Source organism: Erythrolamprus reginae, chromosome 2, assembly GCF_031021105.1.
Source record: "Erythrolamprus reginae isolate rEryReg1 chromosome 2, rEryReg1.hap1, whole genome shotgun sequence".
Classification (NCBI taxonomy): Eukaryota; Metazoa; Chordata; class Lepidosauria; order Squamata; family Dipsadidae; genus Erythrolamprus; species Erythrolamprus reginae.
The window spans coordinates 125,362,680-125,383,171 of NC_091951.1; the positions used below are offsets into that span (position 1 = coordinate 125,362,680).

At 39.8% G+C, this 20,492-nt stretch overlaps 1 protein-coding gene across 1 annotated transcript in view; it reads right to left on the reverse strand.

Annotated features, from left to right (window-relative positions):
• Nucleotides 1-20,492, reverse strand: part of STK10 (serine/threonine kinase 10) — an 89,748-nt gene that overhangs the window by 42,666 nt on the left and 26,590 nt on the right. Inside the window, exon 2 of the mRNA XM_070739411.1 lies at nt 11,910-12,074. Within this exon, the coding sequence (XP_070595512.1) occupies nt 11,910-12,074 (165 nt within the window). The remainder of the gene's footprint in view (nt 1-11,909; nt 12,075-20,492) is intronic.

A 20,492-nucleotide genomic window follows, 5' to 3' on the forward strand; every position in this document is an offset into this window, starting at 1 on the left:
TAACTTCTTTTTTTCCTTAATTCAATGGCACTAGGCAGCTCTCATCTATGAACTAAAATTTGCCTTCCAATGTTTGATCACTGGTCTTAAAAAGGCAACATACCAGATGGTTTCTGTAAATCCTTAAAATGGTGAACAAATTTGGCATGGGTTCCTGAATCATCTCCAGCCCATCTGCTTCAGCATTCTTTTTTCCAGTTGTGAAAAAGCTACTGAACAACACACAATCTTAATTGCATAAACAATTTTTAATAAAAGTGATTTACAAAAGAAAAGGAAAACAAAGAAAGAATAAAAAGTCTTCTGTAACAATATTGGTTGGTCCCACAGCTGAGTTCAAGTCAGACTTGATATTCCAAACCTTACAAACATAAATTTCATATAGTAGAACTGCCCAGTGGTGACAAATGTCACATTTGTTATTTTTCTTTTTATTACTTGCCAATTCCTTTTACAATATTTCTTGAATTGTTTTCAAGGATAAGCATTTACCAGTAATCATAAACTAGAGTAGCCTGGTGAAGACAAATAACTTTTAAAACAAAGAAACAAGATGACTACGGGTAGCTGGAAGCTGCTTTGGAACTGGTTGAGTTATATGGGTGTTTGGGAACATGCTTAAAAAACTGGGAACAAGAGATTCTCCAGACTAATCACTCTTGGATAGTTACCACACAAATGAAAGTAAGTAGGATCACTGTAGCTCTGCAATGGAGATAATTCCCACTCCTGTAGAAAAATCAGTATCTATACCATTCATAAAGGATTTGCACCAGAATCTTGTAAATCAGCCTTGATTAATAGAGGAGTGTTACTGTTTCATTAGGTAAGAAGTCAGGTGCTCTCAGAAAGATTGTTAGGATTCAGTCACCAGTAAAAACTTCTTAAAAAGGATGCTCGCCATTGGAATTTTGGAGAGATTTGTGACTTCACTCCAAAGACATCAAATCCATATCCTTTCACATTTCTTAACCCACTGTTCACTCTTCTCGGCAAAAGAGGCTTAAAGTCTGTGGCATGGAAATTTAACTGCTGAGTAAGCAAAGATTAGAGCTGAAAACTTGGCACCACCCTTCCTATGTGAAGAATTCATGACCTTTGGTCACTTTTCCTACAAAGTGGCAATTCTCTCAATAATTAATCCTGCAGGGAAAGCATACTAAAAAGTAGGGTGTATGTGCCAAAGACAGAATAAGAGATAGTTGTGTATTACTGGGTGTGTTCTGTTAGCTTTACTGAAATTGTCCCTGAATTTAATTCTGATTACCAACTTTCCAAAAAATACTGCTCTGACACAAGAATCTTGCATTTGCATCTTTCTATCGCAAGACCCACTCTCTAGGTCAGTGATGTTGCCCTAGCTCAGCTCCAATGTGCATGTATGTGCCGGCCAGCTGATTTTTGGCTCCCACAGAGGCTTCTACTTCCAGAGAGCCTGGGGGGGAGGGATGGGGGATGGGAGAGGGTGTTTGTTTTTTTTACCTTTCCCTGGCTCCAGGGAAACCTTTGAAGTCTAGGCAGGGTGAAACATGAGCATCCTGGGTCTACCAGAAGTTAGGAAAAAGGCCGTTTCCGGCCTCCAGAGGCATTGAATTATGGGTGTGGGCACTGGCCCATGCACAATAGTATGCGCTCACGCTTTTTCCGAGGAAAAAAGGTTTGCCATCTAGAAGATCATGTCCAAAATATTGGGGTCACAATCATAGTTCCCTCTAAGCTGAGCAGTGAGCAATCGCTCACTTAAAAATAATCATCAACTCAGAGTTTTCCAAACCTGCCCAGAAGCCGAGAGGGAAAGAGTGAGAGGGAAGGAGAGAGAGAGGAAGAGAGGAAGAGAGAGAAACAGGTAGAAAAAAGAGAGGAAGGAAAAGAGAAAGAAAAAGAATGGGAGTAAGGAAGATAGAAAGAAAATCAAAATCTAGTTTGAAACTAGCTCAACTATTTAAGTGGCATTTTGATATTGATAGAGTTGCCCTATTATGAGCTCACTGTTATAGACACACAGTACAGTATTTTATTTTGAAATTCTCTGAGGCAAAACAGGGTGGGTTTTTTATTTGTTTGTTTGTTTGTTTGTTTATTCACTCACTCACTCACTCATTTATTTATTTATTTAATATTTCTGTGCCGCCCAGTCCCAAAGGGACTGCCGCTCAGACACTATACTTTTCCGCCCCCCCCCCCAAAAAAAAAAAAATTAGAGGGAACACTGGTCACAATTCACTTTTTGTATTCAAAACATTAAATGTTTCATACTTTCCGTCAGAAGTGAAAAGATCAAGTCACTACTATTCAGGTTTCTAATGGAGCACTTGAGACAGAAAGGCCTTCACAGAATAGGACCTGACTATCTGAGGGACCTTATGCCTCCTCTAGTTTCTGCTTGTCCAGTGAATGAGGTCAGAATTAGCATGTTTTGGAATCCATTGACTAAACTGGGTAATTTAATTGAGCCCAGGAATTGTGCACTCTCTGTTGCAACGTCTATCCTCTGGAACAGTAATCCCTTGGAGACGAGAGCCATATTACTAATAGATTGATATCTTCCTTTTATTTTTACAGGTTAAAACATTCTACATAATAGTCCCTCCCTCAGTTTTTCCCACAATAACAACACTGTGAAATGAATTGAGCTGGGAGAGTGTCACTAGTTCAAAATCATGCAGTTAGCTAAGGGAGGCTTAGAACTCAGAGTCTCCTGGTTTCTGGGCCAGCACCTTCACCAATGTATCTAACTGGTTTCTATAAGCTACAGGTGTAGCCTGTACCCTTATCTCATTTAGTAACCCTAAAAAAAAGTTCTCTCCTAGTTCTGGGACTAGGGGGAGTGGCATATAGGAAATTTGTGCACTCGTTATGTGGACTTTCTGGATGCTTATCACTCTTTCTTATCTGTTATACTGTCTCAAATTGTTGTTAATATGCTTCCCACAGTTAGTAGTTTCAGAAATGATATAAATAATAAAATGGACCTGCCAAGGTCCCTGACTCCCCCTGATTTTATGTTTTTGTGACTCCTTGAGTAATAATTGTTAAGGCTAGGGTGTTGTGCAACAAGTGCTTCTCTATTTGAATTCTAAAGTCCCAGAGCACTTTATCTTCTTTATTTTTGAAATGGGCCTAGTTCCAGCCTCTGGTGCCTGAGGAGGTTGAAAATGGCTCTCCACAGCCCGTTTTTGCTCCCAGGAGGCTGCAAGGAGGCCTACTAGGCCCAGAATGGGGTGCAGGGGGGCTTACATATCCTTTCCAGAATCTATATTGCAAAAAAAACTTCAATCAGTCGCACAGACAAAACAGAATCAAATGTGTTGATTCTAAAATAATAGAAAACCTGATACTGTATTTACAAAGGAGATTTTTTCTGAACTGATGAAAACAATCTCTATCACAGCTCAGAGATAGACCACAACACTGGAAAATACTGTTTTTTGTTTGAAACACAGTTGACCTTTCTGCTTTAGTTTGCCTTATTTTGAGTTTTACAGTAGCTTTCTACATTCTGGTCTGTTAGTCTAGATTTTATTAAATGGTCATTTAACATAATGTCTATTAATAAGAGGAAGTTATTTAACTGTATGACAATCCCAAGCAAAACAGCAAACCAAATTAAAGACACAAATGTTCAAAGTCAGGTATGCAATTATTTACCTGCTGATACCATTCCATCTCTCTTTAAACCAAGATATACATTTCCTGAATGGATTGCTCTGTGTAATCCTTTTAACTTCTACATGAAACTACTGAGTTTGATAATATAAGTATGCTGCAATATATCTTTCAACCCCAGCCAGCCAGCTGATGCTACCAAGGTTCTGTCAGAGGAAGAAAATAAAATAGTAATCTTCTCTAAAGGTAGCTATCACTCTTTCCTCTTTCCCTTTACTCATCCTCCCTCCAGCATTCAAACTGCTTTCTAAATCCTTTTTGGCAGGTCATATTTCCTTTCACCCTCTTCTCAAATGCTCCATCACAAAATAGGAAAAATTGAATACCTTTCACCTCTGTAACGAGAAAATCAGGTCTTTCCTATTTTTCTTATAGGATACATCATTGAGCACAGATAGGATTGCAGCGTGAATGTAGAACTATACTCTCTAAATGGAGGATGAGTCCATTTAAAGAATGTAGTTCTACATTCACTCTTTGAAATCAAAATCTTCCTGATCTTTTTTCTTGATCCTTCCCCTGATAATAAGTAGGGTATAAACATAAACAAAAGAAAGTAGGTATAGGTAAATTTGGACAATAGGGCAGTAGGACAGGGACGGTAGGCAAAATGGTATGCTTATGAATGCCCCTTAGAGACCACTTAGGAATGGAGTGAAATCGACTGTATACAGTTTAAGGTTAAAGTTTTTGGGCTTTGGGGAAGAAACCAGAGTCAGGTACTGCATTCCATGCGTTGATCACTCTGTTGCTGAAGTCATATTTTCTGCAGTCGAGTTTCGAGCGGTTTACATTGAGTTTGAATATATTTTGTGTGTTGTGGCGGTTGAAGCTGAAGTATTTGTTGACCTGTAGGACATTGTGGTAGATGATTTTATGAACTACATTTAGATCAGATTGAAGGAAACACAGCTATAGGTTTTTTAAGCCCAAAATTTAATAAGGAATTGGTACCAGTAAAGCAGATTATCCTTCTGTTGTACTGAAACCATTATTTTCCTCTTTTTTTGAGGGAAAAAAGAGGGGTTTTTTCCTCAAAAAAGATCACTTGCATAAGCTGTTCGAAAAAATCGCATATGGCAACAAACAATGAATGGGGTTACCTTAGTGTAAGCCACACAGTAGATTCTTGTCATTGTTATACTAATTCATCCTGTGGGTGACCCACTGTTTGAGGAATAGGATGTAAGGATAGTAGACACCAAAGCTACTACAGTCCCTTCACCTAACTCCAAGTCTTCCCCACAGATAATTTTTTTGTCTGTAGAAAGTGAGACCAAATTCTTCAAGTCATCCTCTCCTCCTCCATCAATTCTTCTTCAAATCTTGGAATCAAATTTGAAAGGTGAAATTCAGGACAGATCTCCCTCATATCCACTTCTCTGGTCTGTTCTCTGATGAACTAGGACAGTGATGGTGAACCGAGAGCCCAAACTGAAAGGTGTGTGCGCGCAAAGCTGTGCAGGCATGGACATGTGTGAATGTGCGCATGCACGGACATCCATGCATGCGCAGCAGAGACCCAAGGACCAGCTGCTGGCAGGAGGTGCGACATCCCAACACTGGCAGCGTGGCAATAGATAAGATCTTTTTCTCTCATGAGCTTCTGTTTTGTCATTTGCAGGGAAACAAGCTCATGAAAGAACACGATGGAGATCTGACCTGGGGCAATGGTGCGCGCATGCCAGCAGAGCAGGATCTCTGTGCCACCTGTGGCATGCATGCCACAAGTTCACCATCACAGAACTAGGATGATCCAAACTAAGGACTTTTCCTTTCACTGGTTTCAAGATCATTGTGACTGTTGCTGATCATTTCATCCATATTCTGTTTTCAGACAGCACTGTTCTCTAATCTTTAAGTGTTTCATGCTGTTCCATTCTTCTAGAATATATTATTGGCCTCCTTGGCATCAAAGCGTTTGCGGTCCTAATTAATGGGCCTGAATTCCCTGAACTAGTCTAAATGAAGTATACTAAGAATTCTAAGCATTTGCCTTCTATGCTGTATTTCTTTTGAAGTCTACTATATACAGTAATTGTCTTTGAACCAACCATAGGACAGGCAGCTTTGCTCGCAATGCCCTTTCATTCTTCATCCTTTCGTTTCCTGGCATGCAAAGCCTGTTGCTTGCCCAGAAATTGCAACCACTAGTTTGGTCAGCATCTGCTGAGACTGCTCAGTCTCAGATTTTTGTCTGCATCCATTGAGCCATGGAATTCACTCCATTCATCTCCTTATGCTGATCCTTTAGAACCTGATGGTTTTGCATCTGACGATTTCTCAGGCTATTGGATATCTTTCTTTGAGACCATCCCATAATGTTCAAGTTTGGAACCAAGCGGTCAGGTCTTTCTACCAAGAAGAGATTGATAATACATTTTTTAGCCTTTGGGGTTCAGTAGTCTTCTTAATTTAGTTATCAAGCCCCCTAGCTATAACTTGGTAAGACAGTAGGCTCCTTGCCTTGAACTCAGCAGAATTTAGTATGGTATGTCTGTATAAGAATGTTAAATTCTGTCTTAATATGGAGTTGCTTTAAATGATTGGTTGCCCTCTGTGAACCTGTAATGGAAGGTCTTCCACTATCTTAATTAGTGTATTTTCCCCACCTTTGTCATGATTCAGCCAGAATTTCAACTTTAAAACTACTAAAAGATACAACCAACTTTCTATCTTAAGAAAACTCTATAGTTGCCTATGTAACTATCATAGCATAGGACCAGAATCTAATATATTATTGTTTCACCATCCATCATTCCAGCTTCCAATCTTACCAAAGCCAATTTCTGTGCCGCTGACTCCCTGCTCCATCAATAATAACCTCATAGAGAAAGAGGATGGGAGGAAAGGCAAAAGTCAGCAATGGGAGGGAAATATAATTCTTGATTATGGCTTGGTTGTATAGAACAGAACAGTTCTCTCTTTTTTTTTCAATAGAATTGAATCTTTATTGGGCAATTCTTCTCAGTCATCCTGTTGTGGTTAGCTCTGCCCCAAGGACTGTGGATGTGGGGAAGACATCCACATGCTGCAGGCCTATTTTGCCCACCCCCCCGGTGGAATCTGCTGATGAAGGCTCCTCTGACCAAGAAGACATGAGTGACAGGGAGGAGGAGAGTGTGGCAGACAGCTCAGAAGAAGATCAATTATCTAGCTCCTCCTTGGATTCAGAACAAGAGTTAATGATACAGCCACGCATGCGGAGAGCGATGCATAGGCAACAACAACTGAGAGATTATTATCAAAGAAAATGAGGCCACCTGTGGTTGGGTGGGGCTGTGGTGATTAGTGAGGCTGCTATAAATAGCAGCCTGTGGGTTTGGCGCATTATCTGATCATTGTGTTTCGTGACTGCTTTACTGACTTTGACCTTTTGTGTGCTGATTTTCCCCCCACTTTGAAACTAAACCAGAGCAAAGTGTGTTTCACTTTGTGAAAGGAGAAGGATTGTGAATTGCCTCACAGCTGCAAGCTAAGTATCTCAGAACTGATAAAGGGACTTGTACAAATGTCCCCATCTCTGCATTTTTATATGAAATGCAATAGCTATTTGAGGACTGGGCATTTTTAAGTTTCCAAAACATAGAGACCTCTAGATATATTTGTAGGGAAAAGGTAGGAATTGCACACATTTTGTTATTCCCAGAATTCGCTGGTAGACTTCTGTCCTGCATGTTTCCAATGGCTAGCAATGCCTCACTATCTGGCTGTAAAAGTTCCCATGTCTAATGTGATTGATAGCATAAACAATGAGGAGGATCTATTTTCCACTGCTCTGGGTCACTAATCCCTGCCTTATTGTTATTGAACAGGAACTGAGTCTGGCAGAAATGTCAAATGTCTTCCCCCCACTTTCTAGGCATCTGTGTGATCTCATAAAACCATCACACTTTTGGGTAACTTCAGAGAATCTAACAACGTTCTAATTGGGGGGTGGGGGAAGTTAAATGTCAACAGCTTGTCTGGCATGCAAGTATTCAGTAGGTGGAATTTAAATAGCTAATTCCCTGGGAAAACAGATTGCTTCCATTTTGCCATCATTCTTCTGCAATACAAGAATGCCATTCACCAGCATGTTAATGCCTTATTTTTCCTGAACAAGCAAACACAATAACCAAGTAGGAAACACAACAAACTGGGAATGACACCTTTAAGCCCAAGTAGCAAGTTAAAAGAGGAAGAGAATGTGGAAACAGTCCCAGGTGGAGAGGGGAAAAATCAATCTAGCATTGCAGTCTAAATCTGAATAGATTATACACCTACAGTGATCCCTCGATTATCGCGAGGGTTACGTTCCAAGACCTCTCGCGATAGTCGATTTTCCGCGGTATAGTGGTGCGGAAGTAAAAACACCATCTGCGCATGCGCGCCCTTTTTTCAATGGCCGCACATGCGCAGATGGTGGAGCCGGTGGCTGGGGAGGTGGATTCGCCGCCCCCACCAGCCCGATCTCCCTCCGGTGGCTGGGGAGGTGGATTCGCCGCCCCCACCAGCCCTTCCTGCTCTGGGTCAGAGCCGCGGAAACCTTCGGCTCGCCGAGGCTGCGTCTGACCCCTTCGTTTGTATTGCAGCGAAGGAGGCGAAGCAAGGCTCCAAGCTCGCCTGCCGCCGCCGCCGCTACGCCTCGGCCGCCTCAGCCACCCTCTCTGCTCTGCAGGGACCTCGCATGCCACGATCTCCCTCTCTCGCCCTCCCCGCGCTTATCCTTGGCGGCGGCCAAGCGGCAGGCTTAATGGGAGACCAAAGGCGAAAAAAGAAAAGAAAAAAAAAATCCCCAAAAGAGGCAGGCACAAAGCGGGGGCACAAGGGGAGCTGCCCGGCAGAGGTTGCTTTTTTTCTTCTCGTGGGCAAGTGGAGGGGGGGGGGAAGAGAGAAGGAAAGAGAGAGAAGGAAAGAAAGAGATGAGAGAGGGAGAAAGAGAGTGTGAGAGAGGAAGAGAGAGAGAAATGATAGAAAAAAGGGGAGAAAAAAAGAGAAATGAGAAAATGATTGAAGCAGAGAATGACAGGAAAGAAAGAGAAAGAGACAGAGAAGTGACTCTTGGTGATGACGTATGACGTCATCGGGTGGGAAAAACCGTGGTATAGCAAAAAAACCGTGGAGTATTTTTTAATTAATATTTTCTGAAAAACCGTGGTGTAGCGTTTCGCGAAGATCGAGATCGCGAAAATCGAGGGATCACTGTATTAGGATTTCCAAATCACATAAACCATCTTCAATATTTAATGACACATACTTTGTTCTAAACCATGTTTACCACTGCAGTAGTTCCAACCTATAGTATGAAGGACCAACAGTTCATACTTGTAATTCTAGCCAACTCATTTGTCTTTGGGTGAGTTCAGTTAATAAAATTTATTTATTTATTTATTCAATTTTTATGCCGCCCTTCTCCTTAGACTCAGGGCGGCTTACAACATGTTAGCAATAGCACTTTTTAACAGATCTAGGCTTTTGCCCCCACAATCCGGGTCCTCATTTTACCCACCTCGGAAGGATGGAAGGCTGAGTCAACTTTGAGCCGGTGATGAGATTTGAACCGCTGACCTTCATATCTACAGTCAGCTTCAGTGGCCTGCAGTACAGCACTCTACCTGCTGCGTCACCTCAGCCTTGAGGACTATGGCAATTTAAACAACATTTTCCAAATGTCACTTTCTTCCTTTATTGCAATAAATAAATGCAGGAATACAGCATTGGTGGTTATAGTGTTGAAATTATTATTCATAATATTAATGTAGGGGATCGATATGACTGTTCACAGATATGACAGTGAGGAAAAAGTAACTGTGACCAATACAGGTCTATAAAGCAAAGCTGAAGTAAGATCATAAAGCCAGTCATGATTTCAACTTCAAAGCAGTTGCTTTACTTAATGACCACTTTGCTTGTCGCAATAATGGTTGCTAAATGAGGACTACCTGTATACCGTAGTATTCATATATGACATCACCTTTGGTGAGGTTGCTTTAACATTATAATTATTATTTGCATATAAATGGTGTTTCTTTGACCCTTCATTTGGCAATCGACATATTAATTGAGGAGTCATTATTTCATTATATTGCAAATATATTTCTAAATTGAGCAATGCCTCCTCAGAATGGATATCCACTTCAATCCAGAAAAAATATTTTAATCAACAAATTGAATGTTTTCATTTAATAATTCACTAATTTAATCAGCTTCCTTTAAAACAATTCGTGTTAATAAAACACTTCATAGAAGCTTGAAGCTTCATGTCCAAGAGACACATGGCAGAGCTTGTGTGTCAAGCCTAGTTGCCTTTTGAACTTTTCAAAAACTATTTAGAGACATCTGGAAAACTCCAAAGAACTGTAAAGTTCCTTCTTTCTTTGTGTATGCCTGCACTTTAGCCTGAAGTTCTACTTCTGTAAACTAAATCTGACACAGGAGAAATAGTTGCAGAAAATCCAACAGGGGATGTTGTCCATTTGTCTGTTATTGGGACTCCAACTAGTTTAGTATTTCTCAATCTCAGCAACTTTAAAATGGGTGGATTTCAACCCCTGGAATTCCCCAGTTGGTGCTTGTTGAAGTCCACCCATCTTAAAGATGCCAAAGTTGAGAAACTAAAAGCGATGATCACATATAAACATTCCACTGCCACTGAGGCATTTAATTCAATTTAAATTGTGTAAGTGATGGCAGCTGGAACTCATATTCATATAAAATACTAATCTTTTTAGAGGGAAAGCTGCAATAGAAACGTAACAGCTAGGATGTACATTGACTTTGAAAATCACTCTGTTAGGATTTCCATACTATGGTGAAATATTTATACCTGCAGAGAAAAAGCACAAGACAGGATTATACGTGAAATGATTTTAAGCAAGGCAGCTAAAATAACTGAAAAAGAAATAGAGCTCAAGAATTTCAATCACTGGATCGATTAGAAATATAATATAGCATTATAATAAAGAGTTTTCTGGACCAGGAAAGATATATTAATAAAATATAACAAAATAAAAGTACACCGGGAAAATCTTCAAAAATGAAAATCTGGTTCAAAACTGAGCAAAAGCAGCTCTCAAAGATAGCATATGACCCCAAATATGGAAACCATTGGACAAGGATATTCCCCTGTTAAAAGCAAGAAAAAACCACAACTAATGAAAAATTGACTGAACAAGAATTTGCCTGTTTCTGCTCCATTATGTTTTGAGTTGCTTTTAGACAACTCCCAACTGCTCAGAATGTCAGTCATTTTAGAGAAGGAGAAAACATGCTAATCTTTACCCCTTTAAAGGAATCCTGAACAACAGAGCATTTGTTTAAACATGTTGAAGTTCTTTCTATGAAAAGGTTTTCAGAATTGAAATGGAAGGTGGTCAGATGAGGATGGATGGTTTGTGAATCATCAGTCTTTCCAAAGAGCCCACTTCATTCCTGTTGTTAAATATCTTTCTCCCCAAAGCCCATTTGACTAACTCCCACCCCAAATCTCCAAACTGTATTTTCAATTATATTCATGTGAACTTGGGAGGTTCCTTTCCTCGACACATCTTGTAACTTTTCTCTACTTAAGAAGAGTGCAATTTAGTGGCTTTAAATAAATAACTGCCACAGAAGATTGATTTTGTTCTTATCCTAGTTGCCAAGGTTCCTGTTGCATACTAGAAATTTCACTGAACATTTTTCTGCAATAAAGTTCAAAAGAAGAACTTTTGAACTTTATTTCAATCATCCAGTTAGAAAGTCCCAACTACAACAATGATCCTTGTTTTTTAAGCTAAAGATCTTGAGAACCAGCTTATGGCTTGTTGAAACAAAACAGCATTTAGTTATAACTTACAATTTGGTTAACAATTCAAAATCTAAGCCCACCAGAATTTCATCAGTGTGAATAAAACAAAGTTCAATATCAAAAAAGAAGCATTTCTGGTTGTTCTGTAGAGATTCATTAAAATAGGCACAAAGAGACTCTGAAACACTAGTAACACAAAAGGAAGGTCAGCTTCAGTGCAAATTAAGATTAATAGTATGGAGTAGGACCATAAGCTAATATGAATTCCACATAACAACTGTTAGCTGTATTTATGGGGGGAAATGTCATAAGCAAAATATTATATGAAGGTATTCAATAAATAGCTTCAAGAAGACCAAGCTATTGGCATATACGTGCTTGTGCACAATCTTACACTCTCAAAATTTTAACATTCCTGAATAAATATAATGACCTAGAAAAAAAAGAGCACTGCATTATAGAGTCCTCTTACCCATAATTTGCTGTCATAATAAAAGGATCCTAGCAGTTTTACAATGTGTGGGTGATCACAAGTAGCAAGAATCTCTATTTCCACCATATAGTCTTCCAGCTCATCTTCACTTTTAGTCTCAATAACTTTGGCAGCAGCAAAGGCTCCGGTCTCTCTATTTATGGCCTGTAATATATAAGCAAAAGAAAGATTACTTCTTATGTGACAAATGGATGAGTGCTATTCTACACAACCGGAAAAGAACAATTTTAGGTTATGATTATTGTACCGAATAATAACCTTGGTGTAATTGGTACATGGAACATACTAAAAATGTCATGTAAAGTCAAAACATATATGCAATTATGGGAATTAATCAAATTAATTATATGATCTAGGCAGCAATCAAATATTATTTTATTAAATGTGAAGGCAGCTCCATTTGAAACCCATCACTGAGCAACTACCATGTTCAGAGATTACAGAGAAAAGCTAAATACATCTTTTTTTTGTCAAAGCCATTGGTATAACATTATAAATTACCATTTTGCCACTAAGACTCACCCAGTTTGTTTGTTTGTTTGTTTGTTTATTTATTTATTTGTTTGGATTTGTATGCCGCCCCTCTCCGAGGACTCGGGGCGGCTCACAGCATATACAGAAAAACAAGAATAATAGCAATCCAATTAATACATTAAAAACAGTCTTTAAAATTCTAATCAAAAAGAAAAAAACTTTAATATCATTCATTCAACAATCAAACTAAAACATTCATTGGTGAGGGGGGAAGATCTAAGGAACCCCAGCCTGGTGGCAAAGATGAGTTTTTAAACTCTTCCGGAAGGCGAGGAGGGTGGGGGCAGTGTGAATCTCTGGAGGGAGCTGATTCCAGAGGGCTGGGCCCCCCACAGAGAAGGCTCTTCCCCTAGGTCCTGCCAGCCGACATTGTTTGGTCAACGGGACCATAAGGAGACTAACTCTGTGGGACCTCACTGGCCACTGGGATTCGTGCGGCAGAAGGCGGTTTCTGAGATAATCTAGTTTATATGTATACTTCTGGTTTTTCTTACCTAGGTGTAGGACTTTACTTTTCTCTAAGTATGTATGTAAGAATGTTTGCAGCCTATTTACCAGTAAGCATTATATGTGAACGTATGTATCTACCTACTTATCTACCTACCTACCAACCTACCTATCTACTTACCTATTTATTTATTTATTTGGATTTGTATGCCGCCTCTCTCTGAGGGCTCGGTGTAGATCTCATTACTGACTTGAATATGGTCAATTAAGCCAGGCAAAGCCCAGCAATCTCTATAAAGTTTTAACATCAGTTCTGAAAGCTTTTTGGAAACAATCCTGAACAGCATTGGCCCTCCTGTACATCTTAGACAATGATAACTGGTTCTGCTTCCTTGGTTATCTGAACCCAGTTCCCAGGATTATCTCTCTTAATTTGGCCAAAATGTGCAAAAATGAGGAATGTACCAAGCTAGAGAAGGCAATGCATAAAATCCTGGTTGAGTTTCTCTAGACTGCCTCATTTCCCAGGTAATGAGTATCCATTAGTTAGTTAGTTAGTTAGTTAGTTAGTTAGTTAGTTAGTTAGTTAGTTAGTTAGTAAGTAAGTATCCACCTAATGAGGAGGAAGGACTCACTGGGGAAGTGCCTAATGCTGGGAAAGATTGAGGGCAAAAGAAGAATGTGACCACAGAGAACAAGGTTGCTGAATGGAGTCACTGAAGCAATAGGCATGAGCTTGAATGGACTCCAGAAGATGGTAGTGGGCAGGAAAGCCTGGAGAAATGTTGTTTATGGGGTTGCAATGTATCGGACATGACTTTGCAACAAACAACAATCATCCAGGTAATCTGCCAAGGCATAGGGACTCAGTGATTACACACATAATCCATAAATAGTTTTTCTCCAGTTGACAAAAAGGGATACTTAGGACAATCTTTTTGTGATAAACAGTAGTACACATATACAAACAGATAAATAGCTAAGAGAGTAACAACCTTACTGAATAAACTTAACCAATCTACTTAAGTTCAGCACAAGAACATAGGCTCCCCGTCTTTGCCTAATACTCTAAATGTAATACTGTATATATCTCTCTCTTTACTTGAAGAGATGTGGCGGTACTTTCCATCCTGAATCTTCTGCAAAGCCCACACCAGGCGATGAGTGTTGCGGGCTGAATGAAATGGAAAATTCTAAGGGCTTGTTGTCTACATGATTGCTTTCTCTTTTTAGATTTCTGTTTATATCTTCACAGACAGTTTATAATGGCATTTGTGCCCAATATAAACATTCCAGGTGCACTTGAGTGAGGACAACATGCAGGAATATGTTGGCTACTATGATTTTATAGTGCTGTTTAGTATTTTGAAGGATGAAGCTGAATTTGTACCCTTGCATCACCCCATCTCTCCCTAAATAGAGAGAGCAAGGTAGGAAGGGGGGGGGGTAAATAATGTTATTTTCTTTTTAACATGTTATTGTACTTCCATTTAGAGAAGTGTAGTTTGTGCTAACAAAACAAAAGATTAGAAAGCACCGGGAAATACTCAGGCTTACTGTGTGAAACTTAGTACAGAAAACAATGTGCACCAAATGATAGAAAGACCTGCTGTTTCTCACCACAGGTTGCAGGACTATTGATTTGGAGTAGCAGAACACTGTTTTACTCATCACAGAACTACCACGAAATGACAAGTGATATTAAGAAATACAAGAATTTCAAACTAGAGAAAACAAACTAAGACCTAGTGCAGTGATGGCAAACCTATGGCATGGGTGCCACAGGTGCCACACGGAGCCATATCTGCTGGCACACGAGCCGTTGCCCTAGCTTAGCTCCAATGTGCATATGTGTGCTGGCCAGCTGATTTTTGGCTTGCACAGAGGCTCTGGGAGGGTATTTTGGATGTTGGAGTGCGTTTTTTACCCTCCCTGGGCTCCAGGGAAGCTGATGGAGTCTGGGGAGGGTGAAACATGAGCCTACTAGGCCCAACAGAAGATGTGAAACATGCCATTTCTAGCTTCCAGAGGGCCTCTGGGATAGGAGGGAAGCTGTTTTTGCCCTCCACAGGAATTGAATTATGGGTGTGGGCACTCGTGCATACACAATACCGCACTCCCATGCTCTTTCGGCACCTGAAGGAAAAAAGGTTCACCAGCACTGCCCTAGTATATTGGGAGATGCTCAATCATCCAGGTCATGGTTGTCCCAAGGTGCTTTTTCAAAAGGCAACTAGGCTTTCTTTCTTTTAAAGATCCCAATGATACTGTCTAGGCACCATCTTTAAGAGATCCACTATAATAAGGACCTAACCTTATTGATAACCCTCCAAATACTGTACGACGTTTTTTTCTGGATTATGTGTTGGCATGACAGTAGGAACTGTGCTCAGATAGCATCTTCAATCAGTTTTTCAAAATCATATTTTGTTAAGCCAGGAAAAAAGCCCAGATTCATTCTTAACAAGAGAGTAAACAAATCTTGACTTTTAGTTGGTTTCTCTTTCCTCTTAGGCAAATCTTGCTAGCACCTTTATGAAGAGATTATACAAGCTGATAACAGGAGTATACAACCTGAAACTCCATTCCTCATGAGCCAGCAGTGAACTTTTTAGGGACTTTCCAAGTTGTTACCAAGTTATTATTTTAATGTGTCAAAAGGTAAATAAAATGAAAACAAAGGTACTTTTCAGCCTATCCAAACCCACTGTTTTTTGAAACATGACCTTGCATGTCACACAAAGATGAAGAATGGCATTTGGTATGAAAAGCTTTTGCAGAATCCAGTCCCAGTAAATGGATTGATACTCTGCAGGGGTAGAAAGCATCTGTTGAGTCAAGCAACAAAACTCATGAGAGAGAGAGGAAGATTTATGTTTTGTGTTCATCCTCAACTCTGCCTTCTGACACCCTACCCTCGTGATGGCGAACGAACCTATGGCATGCCTATACGCAGTCTCTGTGGGCATATGAGCTGTCACCCCAGTTCAGCTCCACCATAAACCTGTGTGCACATTCCACCAGCCAACTGGTCATCGGGTGTCTGCCACACATACGTGGCATGCAGGACGGGTCACGTGTGGGGGTAATGCATGCATGCATGAAGGGTGTGGGTGTGTGCATGTATGCATGGGGGTTTGGGCATGCGTGCATATTCACGTGCGTACGCACACACTTTGGGCACTCAGTCTGGAAAAAATTAGCCCCCATTACTCCATCACTTGTCTATTCATCCCATACATTTTACAGACTCATATTTGCAACAAATCTTATTTGCCAGATAACAGAAGCCAAGATCAAGTGTTTAGCTTGTTCTATATGCCTTTTAATCACTGTTAATTATTACATATTTCATTATTCTAATTTCCCAGTTATTTCTAAAGCGGTAAGTACAGAGCAAAGATCATTTACAGTCAGGGAATGAAAAGGGAGAAGAAACCGTATGAACATTTACAGTGACAGAGACCTTGCTGCCTGTTCATGAATTCAGTTATATATAATTCCATAATACTGTATTCTGATCATCTAGTAGAATATTTCTATCACAATTTATAAATTTGTGAAAGTGTGAAAAATAGAAACATAGTTCATTGAAGTTATATATTAAGTCAACAAATTTCTGTGACACAACTTGCCCTCAGGCCAAAGTACAATGCTCAAACATACTCAATGCTCAGTATGCTTTCCAAAGGATTTACAAACATATTACACGTCTTCATCTTCCATCTGTTCAGTGCAATATGAAAATGACTGTAATATTTGCAGTATGGGGGACAACAGCTTAGAGCAGAAATGGAAACTTGCGCCAGTCAGAGGGGGAAAAAAGGCAATATAATTTATTAATCAGATTTGTATGCCGCCCCTCTCCGCAGACTTCTGGAGTCCCAAAGATGGAAGATGCCATTTTGTTCCTTTTTCCTCCTTGCTGGTCTTTTGGCAAATCAAATCCTAAATTGAAATTAGAACCACCACCTGGGGGCCGAAGAACCCTGGAGCTACTTCGGCCACTGGGGTCCATCCCCGTGTAAGTGGTGGTGGTGGTCATGACAGGGAGGAACTTGGAGGAAACCGCCCGGGTGCAAGGCCAGCGGAAGATGATATTTCCGCCTTCAGCTCCTGCCGGCTACAACTGCAACTACAACTATAATGAAAGATGACAAAACTTATGTGGACTTTTTGCTGAAAGTAAAAAAGATTGAATTCATGATTTCAGAACTCAGGGATTAAAAAAAAGATGAATGAGACGGGGAGAAATTAAAGATAACAATTACTTGATAGAAAATGGAAGGCATAGTTGTATGTTTTCTTTTCTTTCTTATTTCCTTTTTCTATTTGACTTTCTATTTTTTATTTTTGTATAATTTTACTAAATTGAAAAATTCATATGGAGTATGTCTCTCTCTCTCTCTTTGTATATATAAAGAAATGAAAACTTTCACCTGATGAATTTACCTGTAGATAGACATAGCTTTTTCTGTGCTATAGGCATAATTTAAAAAACCCATTCCATGGAGCAAAACTCAACCATTGCAATGTTCTCATGCAGGTCTTTGCTTGTTCTGTGTTGGCCTCTATCAGGAAGCAAACTTCCTTTCATTTCAGATGGAAAGTGATTAAAATACCTACTGTTCCCAATTTTTTTTAGGAGAGTACATTTATTGTATTTGGTTTTTAAATCTGCATTTCTTGCTTAATGCAAATCTTTTTTTTAACTTTTTTTAAACTGTCATTTTTATATGTGTGGGCTTTATCTATTGTGTATTGTCCCAACTCTTATTTGGTAAAATGGGTTGCTATCCAAATTTGATTAGTAAGTATTGGGGGGGAAAAGTAGCAATGAACTATTCTGTTCAACTGAAAAGGGTCAAGAAACTCAAACAAGGGGCATCCATACCAGTGGCAGGCTGCACTTATCCAGAAACTGGTGCGCTGTGCACACATCACTTCATTCGGTCGGTCCCTCGCATGCACCCATGTGCAATTTTGCTTTTGTGCACATACAGGAAGCAAAACCACACCAAAATCTCACAAGGGGATGCATGCACAGAAGCAAAAAATTGCCAAAATCTCACACACGCGAGCATTCCTTCACAAGATTTTGATCCTGTGCATGCGCAGAAACCCCCAAAAACCAAGAAAAAAGATGGCACCATCCAACAGGCCAGCACTGGAGCAGTCGCCCGCAAATTGTGCAATCTGGCGGATGCTACCAGTGCAGAGTTGCCTACCGCACCACTACTGATCCATACATATGTAAAGATGTGACAACCGCAGGATAGAGTTACAACATAGTCATAGAGTACTCCACTTCAGAATTCTCTTTAGTCCTGCTACCTTTCAGAATACCCAAACTCATTCCCTTTCCTGCCCAGTTTTCAATCCTGGACACTCCCAAACACCAGGTATTAATTCTGTGTTTAGCGATCATGTTTCATCCTCACTGTTTGTTTTTCTGTTGGTACCGAATCTTGTATATAAAGACTTCATTCATATATTGTGGGATTTCTTGGTTTGTTGGTGGTACTGTGGTACTTTGGTACCTACAGTACATAAATACTCACAGTCAAAGTGTTGGTCATGTTGTTAACATACAGGTTAAATATAATTATTTTTGTATTTTAATTTCTTTGGAAACTTAATAAACTTTTGTAAGAAACAAAACTTAGCTATACATTTTTAGCAAATGTAAGAGAAAGGATGTCTATGAAAATTGAGCTGCAAATTGTTCAAGATTTGCCTGCCTCCCTAGTCCAACTTAGCAGAATGCTGTCCAATGAACTGAATAGTTTGGTGAGCTGTTATTAACAAACTTTAACTTGTGAGAAACTGTGAGCCTCTTGTAAAAGCTTGGATTCTTTCCTTTCTGTGGTTTACACATAGTTTGCTTTCAGAGAACTCTTAGAAAGAGCTTCTTTTGAGACTGAACATGCTGGAAATCATCCACAACATAAGAACATAAGGTAAGGGTGAGAGAGGAAGCCTTATACTGTGTATGGGGTGTAACCTGGCTCCTCCAAGTTAAATTTGAACTCAGAAAGTGATGAAAATGTTCAGCTTATTGAAATGATCTAATGAATTACCCACATGATTAGATTTGATAGTTGCTCTGGTCAGATATGACTGTTCTGTCCCAGCTATGGAGCACAAAGAACACAGCACACACAAAGGCTGTACAAACCCCTATTTTACTAATTAAATTAATTAACTAATTAAACTAATTAAATTAATTACACTGTTAGCCGCCCCGAGTCTACGGAGAGGGGCGGCATACAAATCTAATAAATAAATAAATAAAATTAAGGATTACTAATTAGCTTTCTTAGTAGTTGTCAAACACAAATTTATTTATTTATTTATTTATTTATTATTTAGATTTGTATGCCGCCCCTCTCCGCAGACTCGGGGCGGCTCACAACAAGATACAGCAAATCATGACAAATACAGTTTCAAGTAGTCTTTTCTGAACACCGGCTGATAATTCAATCTCATTAACATCCAGCATGCATCCACAAACTAATAATTCAATTTTGAATCAACAGTCTTGTAGATATCAGAAAGCTTATGGTGGTTGGCAAAATGCCCAGAAGCAATTTGCAGGAAAAATGCCAAGAGAGAGAACAAGAGCCGATCAGATGTTTCTGGAGCCAAGAGACCCAAGGAATATGGACAAATGTTGTTTCCTGCAAATTGCTACCTTCACCGTCATCCCTTAAATAGGCTAGAAAAGTAGCCAATGAGCCCCAAGCCTTACTCCCTGAGAAACCATTCCTGCCTTTTGGCAGCCCAGCAGGCCCATGCCTTGAGAATAGGCTCATCCTCTTGTCACTGATGGGAGCTTCCGGAGATTATGAAGGCCCTGCCTGAATCTCCACTTCTGGCACCGTGGCCTTTCCAGCCTCCTCACTGTCTGACTCATGTGCCAGCTGCACAAGTCACTGGCGCCTTACCACATCAGCTTCTGCTGGAATAAGCTACCAGGTGCACAGGTGAGCCACAGCAATAACTTTCCCTTCTGTGCCAAGTTAAAATGCATTATATTGATAACTTGTCTGCAAATTCAGTCATTTGCACTTAAAATAAGACACTGACATAATTGTATTTTCAAAACCTATTTATTCAAGATGCCACTTTTACAAAGAGGCTGTTCTGATTTTCTGTTTGTGAATTGTAAATTACTGAGGCATCAAGAGACAGAGAGAGAACAGAATAGAACAGAACAGAATTTTTATTGGCCAAGTGTGATTGGACACACAAGGAATTTGTCTTGGTGCATATGTTCTCAGCGAACATAAAATAAAATATACATTTGTCAAGAATCATGTGGGATAACAAACATGAGTCTTTAAGCAATTTCTTTCATCTCCAGATTCTGTTTAATGACATCCTACCCTCTTCAGTCAGTGTGGCAAATAGTTGCATATAACAGCAATTGATAACCAATCTGGTAAAGCACAGGACTAGCTGGGAAGTTTCAAAGTCAGGTTCATCCACAGAATACAGTGGGAAATTTTGAGTCAATCACTGTCAGCCCCACCAACGTCACAACATAACTAACTTGGGGAAAATGCAGAAGAGAATTCT